Below are 17501 nucleotides of genomic sequence, written 5' to 3' on the forward strand. Positions count from 1 at the left end.
CTCATTGTTTGATAATGCAGTAAGCATTTTCAATGCTTGATAATGCATAAAGTGGGCATTGAATAAAATTTAATTGAATTTAAAAATGAATATCGTCATTACTTGTATCCTATTTAAAAACGCTTATATGAGAAAGTATGGTTGAGATATATATATACTATCATGTGAAAAATAATTAGTGAAAATTTGCTAAATAACACAGAGAGGCCAGCCTGGTGCTCTGTATTGACTTAGAGAAGTAGGGTTGGAGAGGGGAGGGAGGCTCAGGAGGGTAAGGGAAATGTATATAATTATGACTGATTTGTGCTGTTGTACAGCAGAAACAAACACAAATTTTTGGAGCAATTTTCCGTCAGTTAAAAAATAAAGCTGAAAAAGTTTATATATCTTTGAAGTAAACATTATACAATACAGTTGACCTTCATTATTTAGGGCAATTATGTTATGTGTGGGTGCTAGCGGTTAAGAACCCACTTGCCAATTCAGTAGATATGAGATCCCTGGGTCGGGAAGATTCCCTGGAGCACTGCATGGCAACTCACTCCAGTATTCTTGCCTGGATGATCCTATGAACAGTTGAGCCTGGCGGGCTACAGTCCGTAGTGTTGCGAAGAATCGGAAATGACTAAAGCGACTTAGTACCTGCACATGTCCTGCATAATCATTGCAAACATTGAATTAATGACTACTCAACCATCACTCCTACAGGGAATATAGGAGACCTGAGAGCCTCTGGTCACAACATTGGTATCAATACATAACCTTGATTTATATATTACTGTTTAAAGTTACCTTTTAATGCATGTAATTGATTCATTAACACTAAACTAAAAAAAATTGAACTCACAATCAACAGGATTATAACTTTATGCAAAAGAAGCTTAACTAGCACACGTACTTTCTCTTCTTGAGACAGGCCAGCCTTCTTGCACCTAGGAACACCAAACACTATTTTAGCACCACATTTGGGGACCACTTTAAATGATAAAATTGACAAAAAGCACAAAAATGCAAAAAAAACCCACAAAAATACCATGGCACTAAGCAGCAAAAAGAACACTGATTATGGGGTGAGAGCTGAAACAAATAGACAGACCTACCTGTCTGACCTCAGTTGGGAACTTGTGAAACTCTAATTTTTCATCAATCTCTGCATGCAGAAGTCCCTGAATGACCTTGAAAGAACAACCAGCATGGATTAGGGGTTAGAAATAAATCTTAGCAGTAAGGTGAATCAACAAATACAGAATCCACGAATGAGAATCGATTCTATGTGAAATACACAGATCTTAAAAGCATAACTTGAGAGTTTTGATACGTATGTACAGAAAAGCAATTGGTATTCCAATCAAAATATAGAACATTCCAGCACCTCATAAAGTTTCCCTGTACCTCTTACCTTACGTTCTTGCTTGCACCCTCCCCCTACAGGCAAGTACTCTCCTCATTTATATCACTACAGTTGTGCCTGTTTTAAAATTTCACATAAAAGGATTCATTCAGTATGTTCTTTGTGTGTGTGTGGCTACATGCTTTTTCTTTCAGCACAGTTGTTGTTCTTTTTTTAATTGAAGGATAATTACAATAATTGTGATACTTTTTGCCATACACCAATATGAATCAGCATTAGTATACAGATGTCCCATCCCTCTGGAAAACCCCTTGCACCTCCCTCCCCATCCCACCCTTCTTGGTCGTCACAGAGGACTGGCTTTGGGTTCCCTGCATCATAGGACTGACTCCCGTTGGCTATCTGTTTTACATATGGTAATGTATATGTTTCAATGTTATTCTCTCATATCATTCCACCGTCTCCTTCCCCCACCGTGTCCAAAATATCTGGGTCTCCTTTGCTGCCCTTCATGTAGAATCTTTGGTACTATCTTTCTAGATTACATATATATGTGTTCATATATGATATTTGTCTTTATCTTTCTGATTTACTTCACTCTGTATAATAGGCTCTAGTTTCATTTACCTCATTGGAACTGACTCAAAAGTGTTCCTTTTTATAGCTGAGTAGTATTCCATTGTGTATATGTGACTTCTTTATCCATTCATCTGTTGATGGAGTCTCTGCAATCTTTCATGCAAAACAATGTTTGAACCACCAGGTCATTCGTCTTTATTACTTAGCAACATTTCCTTATTTGAATAGACATTCTATGAATATATAATTATTCCCAGTTGAGTAAAGCTGCTGAAACCTTCCTATACAAGTATTTTTGCAACATGCCTTTTGATTTGGGGAGGGAAATACTTAAGAGGGAATTGTTGGGTCATGAAATTAATATATGTTTAACTTTATTTAAAAATTATCAAAGAGTTTTCGAAAGGGATTGTACCATTTTGCATCCCACCAGCAATGTATGAGAGTTCAAACTGATCCAAATCCTGGTTAGTCCTTTTAATTTTTAGCAACTGAAGTGGTATAAAATTGTATATCAATGTGGCTTTAATTCCCCTTATGACTGACAATGTCAAGAAATGTTTCACCTGGTTATGAGTAATGAATTTACCTTTATTTGTGTTGTGACTTTTGCCCATTTTTGTCTCCCAAATATTGATTTATAAGAGATTTGTTGTATTTCAGTATGTTCCATTTTCAGATAAATGTGTTGCAAATACTTTTCTCTAGTCTCTGTCTTGACTTGAATTTTCGTAATCATGTCTATTGATGTGAGGGAATTTTAAATTTTGATGAAGCCCAATTTATCAAGTGATTTTCATGTCCTCTAGGAAATCTCTTTAAACCCTGAAGTCATGAAGATACTTACTTTATGTTATCCTGGAGAAACTTTACAGTTAGGCTTTGTTTTGGGGTCTAAAATCAGTATAGACTTAAGTCTTGTGTCTTGAGTAAAGTAGAAATTGAGACACATTTTCCCCTTTATTTAACCAGTTGTTTCAGCACCAAGTTTTGAAAAAAATCAAAGCAAAGAAACAAACACCTTTTCTTTCTCCATAGTATTGCCTTAGAGGCTGTGTCAAAAAAAAAAAAAAAAAAATGGACCACATATGTTTGAGTCTAGTTCTAATGTCTTTTTGGAATACTGTAGCATTATAATAAGTCTTCAAATCAGAAGATAAGTTCTCAACTTTTGTTTTTTCTTTTGATAATATTTAATACTTAAGGTTTTAAAAGTCCTTATAAATAATACAGTTTTGTCTTTTTATTGCTACAAAGACTAGTATCGGAATTGTGACTAAGATCGCATAATATATATCTGTTCATTTAAGTCTTTAATTTCCTCTGCAGTGATTTAGAAGTTTCAGTGTGAAACTTTTAAAGCTTCCCAAATGACTCTAAGGTGCATATAAGGTTAAAAAAAAAATCACTTAAGCTAGGCTCTTTTTTTCTCAAAGGATTCTAGGTGCCTGAAAGGAAAGAATCCATCCCATCTCTAAGATTCTACTTATTAAGTTAGTGAAGTAGTCATACATAGCAGCACATAAAAAATGTCACACAGTAGGGGCTCCCCAGTGTATATTTCTAACTTAGAGCTTCCAAACAAGGGGTTGTTTCTGAATGAAGACATTTTACAAAGTGACTTTCACTCTTTACCTCTCAGTTCAGTTCAGTTCATTTCAGTCGCTCAGTCATGTCTGACTCTTTGCGACCCCATGAATTGCAGCACACCAGGCCTCCCTGTCCATCACCAACTCCCGGAGTTCACTCAGACTGGTGTCCATCGAGTCAGTGATGCCCTCCAGCCATCTCATCCTCTGTTGTCCCCTTCTCCTGCCCTCAATCCCTCCCAGCATCAGAGTCTTTTCCAATGAGTCAACTCTTCGCATGAGGCGGCCAGAGTAATGGAGTTTCAGCTTTAGCATTATTCCTTCCAAAGAAATCCCAGGGTTGATCTCCTTCAGAATGGGCTGGTTGGATCTCCTTGCAGTCCAAGGGACTCTCAAGAGTCTTCTCCAACACCACAGTTCAAAAGCATCAATTCTTCAGCACTCAGCCTTCTTCACAGTCCAACTCTCACATCCATACATGACCACAGGAAAAAGCACAGCCTTGACTAGACGGACCTTAGTTGGCAAAGTAATGTGTCTGCTTTTGAATATGCTGTCTAGGTTGGTCATAACTTTTCTTCCAAGGAACAACCATCTTTTAATTTCATGGCTGCAGTCACCATCTGCAGTGATTTTGGAGCCCCCAAAAAATAGTCTGACACTGTTTCCACTGTTTCCCCATTTTTTCCCATGAAGTGGTGGGACCAGATGCCATGATCTTCGTTTTCTGAATGTTGAGCTTTAAGCCAACATTTCACTCTCCACTTTCACTTTCATAAAGAGGCTTTTTAGTTCCTCTTCACTTTCTGCCATAAGGGTGGTGTCATCTGCATATCTGAGGTTATTGATATTTCTCCTGGCAATCTTGATTCCAGCCTGTGTCCCTTCCAGTCCAGCGTTTCTCATGATGTACTCTGCATAGAAGTTAAATAAGCAGGGTGACAATATACAGCCTTGACGTACTCCTTTTCCTATTTGGAACCAGTCTGTTGTTCCATGTCCAGTTCTAACTGTTGCTTCCTGACCTGCATACAGATTTCTCAAGAGGCAGGTCAGGTGCTCTTGTATTCCCATCTCTTTCAGAATTTTACACAGTTTATTGTTATCCACACAGTCAAAGGCTTTGGCATAGTCAATGAAGCAGAAATAGATGTTTTTCTGGAACTCTCTTGCTTTTCCCATGATCCAGCAGATGTTGGCAATTTGATCTCTGGTTCCTCTGCCTTTTCTAAAACCAGCTTGAACATCAGGGATTTCATGGTTCACGTATTGCTGAAGCCTGGCTTGAAGAATTTTGAGCATTACTTTACTAGCATGTGAGATGAGTGCAATTGTGTGGTAGTTTGAGCATTCTTTGAGCATTGCCTTTCTTTGGGATTGGAATTAAAACTGACCTTTTCCAGTCCTGTGGCCACTGCTGAGTTTTCCAAATTTGCTGGCATATAGAGTGCAGCACTTTCACAGCATCATCTTTCAGGATTTGAAATAGCTCAACTGGAATGCCATCACCTCCACTAGCTTTGTTCGTAGTGATGCTTTCTAAGGCCCACTTGACTTCACATTCTAGGATGTCTGGCTCTAGGTGAGTGATCACACCATAGTGATTATCTGGGTCGTGAAGATCTTTTTTGTACAGTTCTTCTGTGTATTCTTGCCGCCTCTTCTTAATATATTCTGCTTCTGTTAGGTCCATACCATTTCTGTCCTTTATTGAGCCCATCTTTGCATGAAATGTTCCCTTGGTATCTCTAATTTTCTTGAAGAGATCTCTAGTCTTTCCCATTCTGTTCTTTTTGTCTATTTCTTTGCATGGATCGCTGAAGAAGGCTTTCTTATCTCTTCTTGCTATCCTTTGGAACTCTGCATTCAGATGCTTATATCTTTCCTTTTCTCCTTTGCTTTTCGCGTCTCTTCTTTTCATAGCTATTTGTAAGGCCTCCCCAGACAGCCATTTTGCTTTTTTGCATTTCTTTTCCATGGGGATGGTCTTGATCCCTGTCTCCTGTACAATGTCACGAACCTCATTCCATAGTTCATCAGGCACTCTATCAGATCTGGGCCCTTATGTATTTTTCACTTCCACTGTATAATCATAAGTGATTTGATGTAGGTCATACCTGAATGGTCTAGCAGTTTTCCCTACTTTCTTCAATTTAAGTCTGAATTTGTCAATAAGGAGTTCATGCTGTGAGCCACAGTCAGCTCCTAGTCTTATTTTTGCTGACTGTATAGAGCGTCTGCATCTTTGGCTGCAAAGAATATAATCAATCTGATTTTGGTGTTGACCATCTGGTGATGTCCATGTGTAGAGTCTTCTCATGTGTTGTTGGAAGAGGGTGTTTGCTATGACCAGTGCATTTTCTTGGCAAAATTTTATTAGTCTTTGCCCTGCTTCATTCTGCATTCCAAGGCCAAATTTGCCTGTTACTCCAGGTGTTTCTTGACTTCCTACTTTTGCATTCCAGTTCCCTATAATGAAAAGGACACCTTTTTTGGGTGTTCTAAAAGGTCTTGTAGGTCTTCATAGAACTGTTCAACTTCAGCTTCTTCAGCATTACTGGTTGGGGCATAGACCTGGATTACCATGATATTGAATGGTTTGCCTTGGAAACAAACAGAGATCATTCTGCCATTTTTGAGATTCCATCCAAGTACTGCATTTTGGACTCCTTTGTTGACCATGATGGCTACTCCATTTCTTCTGAGGGATTCCTGCCCACAGTAGTAGATATAATGGTCATCTGAGTTAAATTCACCCATTCCAGTCCATTTTAGTTTGCTGATTCCTAGAATGTCGACATTCACTCTTGCCATCTCCTGTTTGACCACTTCCAATTTGCCTTGATTCATGGACCTGACGTTCCAGGTTCCTAGGCAATATTGCTCTTTACAGCATTGGACCTTGCTTCTATCATCAGTTACATCCACAGATGGGTATTGTTTTTGCTTGGTCATTTAACAATTTCTTCAGCTTAAAACAAACAAAAACAAGTATAATGTGCCTACCCAAGCATCATATTACATTTTCTTTCTGATTGTAGTTGGTCGTATTTATATGGTTCAGATTTACATGTAAAAGTACACGATTAAATTGCATCAATTTATTTATGAGGTTTATTTAGATAACATAAGAAATAGTATGTGGCATATCGGGCTTTCCTGGTGACTCAGTGGTATAGATGGGGTTCCGTCCTTGGATTGGAAATGGCAACCCGCTCTAGTATTCTTGCCTGGAGGATTCAATGCCTGAGGAAGGAAATGGCAACCATTCTAGTATTCTTACCTGGAGAATCCCACAGACAGAGGAGCCTGGCGGGCTATAGTCCATGGGGTTGCAAAAGGGTCAGATACACCTTAGTGACTAAAAGACAACAAACATGGCATATCTATAAAGAAGTGTATATTCCCTTTTTCCTTCATACTGCATAAATGGATAACTGGTAACTTATGGGGTATATTATTAGCACCTCAGAGAATAACTGTCTAAAGATGACTTTGTAGTCTCAGAGATTTTTCTCTCAAGATTAAATGTTGAGGAAAACACTGAAAACTCGAGTCACTGTAATTTTATTTGAAGCATTTTCAAACAGATGTTACATCTTGGTTTGTGACTATATTTTGAATACTTTCTTTTTTTCCGTATTCATTAAACCAGTCTTTTCTTCTTGTCTCTAATAAGAGAAACATCTGTTTCTCCTTGTTCAATCAAAGTAACCACCTCAAGAATCTTACTTTAAAAATAATACCATTAGAAAGTCAGCCTGGGTAGAATATGCTTCATTAACATTTTGCATTTGCATACAAAACAAGTTTTTCTAGCAATTATAAGTTAAGGAGGTGTTAGAGGAAAAATTATAAAACAATTTATTTATTTGAAGAAAAATGAAGCCAGAAGCTGGAATATGGTTTCAAAGATGTTGGTTTTAGGTTAAAAAATTCTCTTTGTAAAAAGTTTTCTTTTGTAATGTACAGTTTAAAAGTTTTTTATTATTAATTAGTGAATAACTGGAGGTATCTATCCTAAAGTATATTCAAATAATCTTTATAAACATATAACAAAATTGTTGTAATAGTATACATTTTTAAAACAAAAATACTTTGGAAAATATGTATTCCAGTTTGTATCAGTCTCCTCAAAATTGGCCATCAGGGGAAGTCATTGCTTGGAATTGAATTTAGTATTTGGAAATATTCCACAGACATTCAGAATCATACCTATTGAATAATGTATTTGGAAAAAAAAAACACATTTTGGGGAAGTGAAAGTGCATCTGTCTATGAAGGAATAAGCCTTATTTTATTGTATAGCTCAAGGTTGGCTTTAGAAATTTTTGACCTTGATATTAACAAGAAACTAGGACTTCCCTGGTAGTTCAGAAAGTAAAGAATCTGCCTACAATTCAGGAAGCATGGGTTCGATCCTTGGGTTGGGAAGATCCCCTGGAAAAAGGAATGGCAACCCACTCCAGTATTCTTGCCTGGAGAATTCCATGGATAGAGGGACCTATCAGGCTACAGTCCATGGAATCACAAAGGGTCAGACACGATTGAGGGACTAACACTTGCACTACTTTTTCATATATAGCTATCTTCCCCACTCCTCAAATTCCTCAAGGCTTATTGCACTATAGGATTCATATGGGGAGGCAGGTATTTATTGATGAAGAAAACCGATTTTTAGTCATTTCATAATAGACCATAAAGAAAGCTGAGTGCCAAAGAATTGATGCTTTTCAACTGTGATGTTGGAGGACTCTTGAGAGTCTCTTGGACTGCAAGGAGATCCAACCAGTCAATCCTAAAGGAAATCAGTCCTGAATATTCACTGGAAGGACTGATGCTGAAGCTGAAGCCCCGATAGTCTGGCCATCTGATGCAAAGAACTGACTCATTGGAAAAGACCCCGATGCTGGGAAAGATTGAAGGCGGGAGGAGAAGGGGACCACAGAGGATGAGATGGTTGGATGGCGTCACCGACTCAATAGACATGAGTTTGAGCGAGCTCCGGGAGCTGGTGATGGACAGGAAAACCTGGAGTGCCGCAGCCCATGAGGTCGCAAAGAGTCGGACATGACTGAGCAACGGAACTGAACTGAATAGTTAATACTTATAGAATTAATGTATAACAAGTCAAGTTGGTATTTAGAGAGCTAGTCTTACTCACTGAATACAAGCAATAGCTAATATCTATTGAGCGCTAACTTGCTGCCTGTGTGTGTGCCACCTGGGAACCCCAGCTTGCATGTGCCAGACACTGTTCTAAGTAACATTATATACACATAATCCTCATAACAACCCTGTGAAGTAGATATTTTCAGTACTCTTACTTAATAGAAAAGGAAACTGAGGCTTAAAGTGGTTAGCTTGCTGAAGGTGTAGCTATTAGGTGAGCAAAAATGAAATGTATATCCAGATGTCTGATTTCAGAGTTTGTGTTCAAGACTCTGATGCTGTTCGGCCTCTCTGATGGTCAGCCTATATGAGTCAGATACCCCTGGCTTCTAATTCATCTCCATGTCACATGGAGCTTGTCAGCCTAAAGCCAATGGGACCCCAATGTAAGACAATCTGTGTTCCCAAAGAGATTATATGAGTACCTTTGGACTTAACTTGCATATAGAATTGCTTAGGGCTGTGGGTTAAAAATGTTTCTAATATTTAATTACTAATTTTTTAATCACATACATAAATAACTTAGAAAGTTCATTTTTCACTCTCACTTTTTGGAAATAGTTTTGTTCAAATTTCTTCACATCAGTGTCTTTGTCATAACTTTGTGAGTCATCTAACACATTTGCAGAACAAATCATATTCAGCTCTAAGTTGTTTGATTACAGAAATTTCCCCCATGTCTAATGCAGTCACTGGACATTTTCTAAGTTTAAAGTGTCAATTAGCACAATGTTAGGACACTTTTTTTTCAGTCTCATATGCATATATTCATATCTCCCCATTGTTATTATATTGCTGTCTTATTTAAAAGGCTTGTTATAACTACACCAATATATGTAATTGCAGCACAATAACCCCCAAAGAAAAAGTTCTCTGTTCCTGTCTCAGAATTTTTTTCTTTGTAAAACGAACTCATCAACCTTCCTTGTTTTTTAACCTAATGATATAGATACAGTTATGCTGTTTTCCTAGGTGCTTGGCCCTGTTCTAGTGCTACTGAATCCCTAATTCATCTACTCCTCAAAACCAGCCTACCGCATGGATACTATTATTTGCTTTCTAGAGAAGAGGAGCCCGAGGCACAGAAAGGTTCAGTAAACTGCCCAGGCTGACAAGGGTCAGAGCAAAAACAGGCAGCCTGGCTCCCGTCTCAGTCATTCAGGGTTACCGTACTATTTCCCTGCCTTTATGCCATCTTGATGCCCACTGCTGAGAAAAGGCAATAGATTGACACATACTGAGTTAGGTAGTGCCAGGCATATCCAAGGCTCCTAGGAAATGTTAGCTGCATGACACTTGAGTCTCTTTGTTAAGTATCAGTAACTAACAGCATCCTACTTTGGTCTGGTCCTGAGTCCCTCTTCAGCCACCAAGACACCACTGTGTCCAGGATTATGGATCGGGTCCCTGGTGAGTCTCTCCGTTCCCAGGGACACTTGTTGCTCTAAAATACTGAGTGAAAGGATACTACCACTTTACTAGCAAATGAGAAGCAATGCCTTAATCCTGTTTGGTGATGTGTTCTTTGTTGGTTATGACTCATAGGATTCTAATGAAGTTTGGGATAATGAGACATTTTTTCCCCTGAATACTATACTGATCCTTGTAGGTGTATCTCTTATGATCAGCTGTAGTATTCTGAATGAATGTCAGAGTGGTCAGTCATGTCCAGTGCTGTGTGACCCCATGGATTATAGCCCAGCAGGCTCCTCTGTCCATGGGAAGAATACTGGAGTGGGTTGCCGTTTCCTCCTCCAGGGGGTCTTCCTGACCCAGGGATTAAACCCACCTTTCCTGTGGCTCTTGCATTGGCAGGTGAACTTTACCACTGAGCCATCTGGGAAACCCCTATTCTGAGTGAGTGCTATATATAAAATTCCAAAAGCTCTTAAATTTCGCTAATATTCTATTTCATATGAATTAAAAATACTAAACAATATTATTTTTAAAAATACCTCAGGCTCTTCATATAGCTTCTCTAAAGCAAAATTAATTCTCTACTACTTCCTGCAGGTGGCTGGTGGTCCAGGAAATGATACAGGCAAGCTCATTAGTGGTGTTTCATACAAGTTGTTCAGGCCTCCCTTACACTGAAGGGAATGGACACAAGCAGAGGGAAATTATGCTGAAACTGTGGCATCTTCTTTTTTTGCACCGAAAAATTTAATGACTGAGTTCTGAGTAGTGGTAAAAACTTGTTCAAGTGCAAAAGGTCTAGATTAGGGTCTCAGCCCAACAAACTGACAAAAGATAGCCTGTTCAAGATCATTGATTGATCCACTCATTATAACATGAAGGGGGTGAGCACACAGTTCTGTTTGCTGAGTTTCACAAAGTATAGAGATGATGTAAATGAATACTCCTAGGCTTACTTTAATATGCCTTGGGGAAACAGTGCTAGTAGAATTTGCTTCTCAAACGTACAAAATTCCCATTCATATTGCATTTTAAGGGAAAAAACATCAATGTAAGAAAATACTGAAAGACATGTAGTAGTGGGATCTTCCATTACAACAAAAATCAGATAACGTAAATGTTAAAAATTAGCAGATGAAGCTGGATGGTGTCTCGGTTTATTTGCAACTCGGATGCTGTATGAAACAAAGGTACCCCAGGAGCTGAGCTCCCTCCAGGCTGGTGGCAAATGGAAATATCTGTGTGTCTGGTGTAAGAGAGTTCTGATCATGGATGCACAGAGTCTACACGCCATGTTTAATTGTTGCTTTTCTTTGCTTGTTTGTTTGCTGTTTATAAGAAATCAGTCTCTGGAACTAGGTATGTCTGAGTTCTAGTTCCTAGTTATGCCATTTACCATGTATAGAATGCCTAAACATTGTTATGCTCAGGTCTCCCACCTACTTATTGGGGATATTACTATCTGTTACTGTTAATCATCAAGAGGTATGCCTCAGCAATCTGATAGGAATGGGCCCCAAATATAATAAACCAAAAATCAAGAGTTGTGTTTTAATAACATGTGGTTATAGAGAAATTTTAAGCTGTAACATTTTCTTTTGAGCAATGAGTCATTTTTCAGTGGGCCAAAAATGACCCATTGCTCAAAGGAAAATATGTTGCTTCTTAAAATTTCTCTTTAACTATGTTATTAAACACACACACACACACATATACACACTTGATCATTAACATTAACAGTTCAAAACAGTAATTGGAATTAAAATGAATAGAAATCACAGTTCAAGCTCAGAAGCAGCAGTGGGTGCTATCAATAAGGCAGCTTTTTTTCTGAGATCCAGTTTCTCTAGTGATTAAATTTCTTGAAAAAAATAATCTTTTAATTTTAATCTGATAGAATAATAGACCTTTTGGTCATGAACAGTTAAACTTATGATTTTCCATTTATAAGTTAACTTTATGATGAAGTTTTCATGAGAATTTTTTAGAAAGGCTTTCTGGTCTACAGTTTAGAACAGAAAGCCCAGTTGCCTAAGATAGCTTGTAAATGACTTTCTTTGGATGTATTATTATTTAGGATGAAAGATTTATAACATTACTGTGCTTGGGACCTATACCCTCAAAATATGTTTCAAAGCAGGGTTCATCACACTATAGAGGCCAAAACAAAATCAAACCCATACAGTTCTGTGGCTAGTTAACTTTAACCCCAGTTTTATATTTTAATGGAAAATGTTATGGTGAAGTTATCCTTGTCCATGGATCAATTCTGTGCGGGAACCCAAAAGCAACCTAAACAGAAGGGATTGTTTCAGTTAACACTACTACTTGTCCGGCAGCTAACTGACTTCCCTTTTAGAATAAGATTATATATTTACATAGTAATTTCAGAGTGCAAAAAACCTTTATCTATGTAATTATTTATATTATACATTTCATAATTTGAAAATTATTTAGTATTCGTTATTTTGGGGCTGGGTTTTCTGTCTTCCTCCATTGAAATAAAATGTGCTCAATAAGTATTACTAAGTTAAAATTTGAAAATCCTAAAAAAATAAAATACCTGAGGGGGTGATTATTTGCAATAATATTTACTAGTATAATGTTGGTTAATACCACATATATGTGACTATCTTCAAGCCGCAAGAGGCCTTCTGTTTTTTTCTTTAAAATGGCATTTTTATTTAATATTGTACACCAATCATTTGTTTAGGCTTTATTCTGTAAAGGAAAATGATGCCTCGGTAAACAGTTTAGGTTTTGTGGACCATACAGTCTCTGCAGCAATTGTTTAACTCTGTAGAAAGACGATATATATACTAGGTGAGTTTGGCTATATTCCAGTAGATTTTATTGTGGACTCGAACACTTGAATTTTATATGATTTTCACATGTAACTTAATATTGTTATTCTTTTCATTTATTTTCAGCATTTTAAAATGTGAGAACTATTTTTAGCTCCCAGGCTGTACAGAAACAGATGGTAGCAGGCAGTATTTGGCCTGTAAGCTTTGGTTTTCAGACCTCTGATCAGAGGCTTGGAACCCTCGTTGCTTCATCGATTTTCTCTCATTCCGTTTTTGGATACTTTTCTATGCTAGGCTTGTCTTTCTTTTGTGGGGCTGAAGTGCACCTTCAATAACTCCTACCCTATGGATTCTAGATTAAGCTGTCTGGAGCAGTCTAGAACAAACTATCTTCCCTTTGCATAGGCCTTTGTAAGGTGAAAGAAAGCCTCTATGACTCAGATTTCTGTGTGTCTTAGTATTCCTTGTACTATTTCCAGGTACTTTTGTTCAAAGGCTGTTCTCTTGTCTTTGCTCCTTAATTTTGTAATTATTCTTTGTAAAATGAATACAAACTGAACAGTATCTTTTAGTTATTTTCTGTCTAATGGAGAACTAAATGGATTTTGTTTTTAAAGATCTTTGTACTAAGCAAGAGTGAAATGTGATTGTTAAGGAGGGAGTTCATTTATTTAGTTGGTGTCTAGTTAAATATAACCTAATTCATTATAATGATATCTTATTTGTAAATGATTAGATAATCCTGGTATCATTTATCATACCTATTAGTGGTCAATTAGCACAAATAACTGCTGTAGGGGAGGAAGACTTGTCCTTTATTCCCTTCTAGGTTCTTTGGCTGGTTTAAAAATTAAATTGAAATAGATTAGCAGGAGGGAAACAAGTATACTTTCATATGTATGGCGCTCACAGAAAACTCAAAGAAGTAACCAGTGTAGACAGATTTTATACCTTTTAAGACAAAGATAAAAAAAAATCTGTGAAGAACTGACAAAAATTTAGGCTTGGGGTAGCAAATTAAGAAGAATAAGGATTGTTTATACAGTCTTCTCAGCTCTAACTTCCCTCTTCCTGGTGATAAGGAAGCCTGTTACCCTCCTAGTACAGGGAGGGAATTTTTTCACATGAAAGACTTACTTTTTGCTTTCAGGGAGACAAAGAGGGTGTCAGAGTATTCTTATTGTTCTGGCTGTTTCTTAAGTAACTTTTTTTTCAAAATAATCAATATGCTGAAAGAGCGTTTTCTCAGATGGCATGTTCTATTTTCCTTCACAGCCAGGCCTTATTTGGCCCAGTGGAGGAGAGAATGATTTATAATGTCAAAGAAATGCGAGATATTAATTTTAGCTACACTGAATTTTTCTAGATCAAAATATATTAATTTTTATTTGCAAAGCTCTGTTGATATTAAAAATTATTTAAAACCAAATAATCTTTAACAAAATGGTCTTTCCTCTTGTATTTAACAGGTTCTGGGTTGAATGATGGCCAGTGGCATGAGGTCCGTTTCCTGGCTAAGGAGAATTTTGCTGTTCTCACTATCGATGGAGATGAAGCCTCAGCAGTTCGAACTAACAGTCCTCTTCAAGTTAAAACTGGCGAAAAGTACTTTTTCGGAGGTAGGACTACCATGTGTTTTATTGGCTAACTAATGCATTGCTAAAAATGAAGTTTCAATAAAGTTTGATTATGAAGTATTTCTGTTGATTCAGTGGACTCCGTAGATCTCAGGTAAAAGCAGACAAATTCTGTAATCCCACTGAACTAAAAGGAGTAGTAAATTTATTATTTCTTCATGATAATATTAACATGCTGTCAACATTTTCTTCTAGTGCCAATATTCTAAGTATAAAGTATGAGATTCTGAATCCCTTCATTCTTAAAATATTGTTCTTAAGAATCATGTCCTTGGATTATATATTGTTTATCTGTTGCTGTGTTACTAATTACTCCAAACCTTAGTAATTTGTTTAATGTTTGGCTTAAAAGAACAAACATGTAATATTATCTCACAGTTTCTCTAGATTGCAAATTCAGAAATGATTCAGCTCTTCTGAGCTTGTACTCAAGTTGTTGGCCATGGCTATATTATATGAAGTTTTAACTGGGCTGGAGGGTCTGCGTCCAAGAAAGTACACTCACTTGGCTCACCGTTTGTGCTGGCTATTTCTCTAAGTATGAGAATAAGCCTACTTGAGAACAGTCATCTTGTTTATCTTGTTTCTTGCTGTATCCCCCAAGGTCCTATAGAAATTCCTGGAATATAGTAGATGACCAATAAATATTGGTAAACAGATCAGCAAACTGAAAAATAATTGAGGCAAACATTTTATTCGTAATTATCTAAAAGAAGAAATAGAAGCTTAAGAGCTATACTGACTTGCAGTATAGCTTGCAGTACAGCTTCTAGACCGAAACTGAGTCTGTAGCCAGACACAGAATTCAAGACCTGGGACTCCTGCACCAGGGTATTTCTCCCCTCTCCATCACAATGTGATAATGAGCGACTACTCAGAGATAGAAGTCTTGAACTAGACCCCCGCTTCTTTAATCTTCCATGGCTGTTCATTGGGAGTTAGAGCTACATGTTTTTTAAGTCTCTCAATAAATATTTGATGAGCAGATGAAAGCCAGACAAGATGTCTTATGAGTGAATAAACTGGACTTACTGATGTGAAAAAAAAGTAACCCAAGAGCTAAACTGGTTTTTTTCCCAAATCATATTTAACATGATGGGCTTTTGGCTAACAATTTTCATTGCTGTCAGAAAGTGGATCACAATAGTCAGCTGGAAAGCTATTGATAATCCTGATTCATCCAAACGACGGTGGAATATCTTTGGCCATGAATGACCTTGCTGAATGCTTAAGGCAAGTTTTGATCTATTTCCATCTAGATGGGTAGGCAAAAAGCTATAATGCAAATTTGTGGCATAGAGTTTATAGGATATGAGGGCTTTATAGTGTTCTATTTACTATTGCTTTCCTGATTCTGGTTTTCACACCCGGCGGGCAGGATCATATTTCCTCCCTCTTGGGTCTTTGGTCTACCATTGAGAAATACTGTGAGCAAATGATCATGACGCGTCTTTGGTTATATCTTCATTGTCTAAATCCTCAGAGCATAGGAGAATCACTAGAGGAACTTGTCACAATCCAGATTGTCGGGCCCCACTCCTAGAAGTTCAGAATGCAGGATGCTAAGAAATTGAAGAATTCTGAACTTAAGGTGATTCTGAAGCAAGGTGTCTGAGGAACAGAACTCTAGGTCTAACTTAGCCAATTTGCATATTAGATTCTTTTTTATATTTATTTATTTTTAATTGATTGATGATTGCTGTTCAATATTGGTTTATTTCTACCATACAGCAACATGAATTAGCCATAGGAATACATATGTCCCCTCCATCTCAAACCTCCTTCCCACCTTCTACCCTTTCCTACCCTTCTGAGTTGTTGCAGAGCCCCAGTTTGAGTTCCCTGGGTCATACAGCAAATTTCCCCCTGCTATCTATTTCACATAGGGTAGTGTATATGCTTCCCTGCTCCATTCATCTCTGTATTCTTTTTGAAAAACAACATCAGCCACTGACAAGTGAGATGGGTCAGAAATAGCTACTCTCAGAAAGTTTTTCCACCATGGAACAGTGAAAGGAAGCCCCAGTCAGGGTCTGGCACACATATTGTTGTCGCTGTTTAGTTGCTAACTCGTGTCTGATTATTTTGCAAACCTGTGGACTGTAGCCTGCCAGGGTCCTCTGTCCATGGGATTTTCGAGGCAAGAATACTAGAGAGGGTTGCCATTTCCCTCTCCAGGAGATCTTCCCAACCCAGGGATTGAACCTATGTCTCCTACATTGGCAGGCGGATTATCTACAGCTGAGCCACCAGGGAAGCCCCTGGTGCCCATATAGACATTTATTTTAAAAGAACAACACTGTTAATGCAAACTCCTTTGTCAGGCCCCTGAAGTCCTCACCTTCTGACTTGCCTTCTCTTGAATAAACTGTCCTCTTCAGGAAGCTGTAGCAATATTTTAGAGGCAGAATTCAGCTACACTCAGAGCCAGTGGCAGACAACAGAAAGGTCCTAAGCTAATAGTTGGCACAGATTCACTGATCCAGAATCTAGGACCATCTCCGCAGCTTCGGGCCACAGACCTCACTGGAGTCTTATCCCACTTCCACACAGTGAAAGATGTTTTGCCAAAGTACATATCCTTAATATCTTTAATTTCACCACTGAGATCTCTTTCCTAACATTAACCTATCACTTATGCTAATTGACAAACCACCATTTTTACGAATAAAAACTCAACTCAACTTTCAGAAACTGATGACAGGAATAGTTAGCAGCAATCCTGGAGCAGTCACGTCTGGAGTGGCTGCAATGTTTTTGAGAGCATGCTCATGACCACCTCTGGCATGTGGCTGCCTGATTAGAATGCTAGCTGCCTCTGTAACTTAAAACACGCACGCACTACTTCATGCTGTCTGTGCTGAAAATTTAAAGTCACAGATGTTGTAATGATGATGTCTTAAGGAATATTAGTCCGGTGGAAAGGAGAATTGACTTTGTTCTACAATGG

At 37.8% G+C, this 17501-nt stretch overlaps 1 protein-coding gene across 1 annotated transcript in view; it reads left to right on the forward strand.

Annotated features, from left to right (window-relative positions):
* The window catches only part of CNTNAP2 (contactin associated protein 2), a 2336063-nt gene that overhangs the window by 1217896 nt on the left and 1100666 nt on the right, over positions 1-17501 (forward strand). The window contains exon 10 of the mRNA XM_069588655.1: positions 14384-14533. Within this exon, the coding sequence (XP_069444756.1) occupies positions 14384-14533 (150 nt within the window). The remainder of the gene's footprint in view (positions 1-14383; positions 14534-17501) is intronic.

Source organism: Ovis canadensis, chromosome 4 (genome assembly GCF_042477335.2).
Source record: "Ovis canadensis isolate MfBH-ARS-UI-01 breed Bighorn chromosome 4, ARS-UI_OviCan_v2, whole genome shotgun sequence".
NCBI classification, from domain to species: Eukaryota; Metazoa; Chordata; class Mammalia; order Artiodactyla; family Bovidae; genus Ovis; species Ovis canadensis.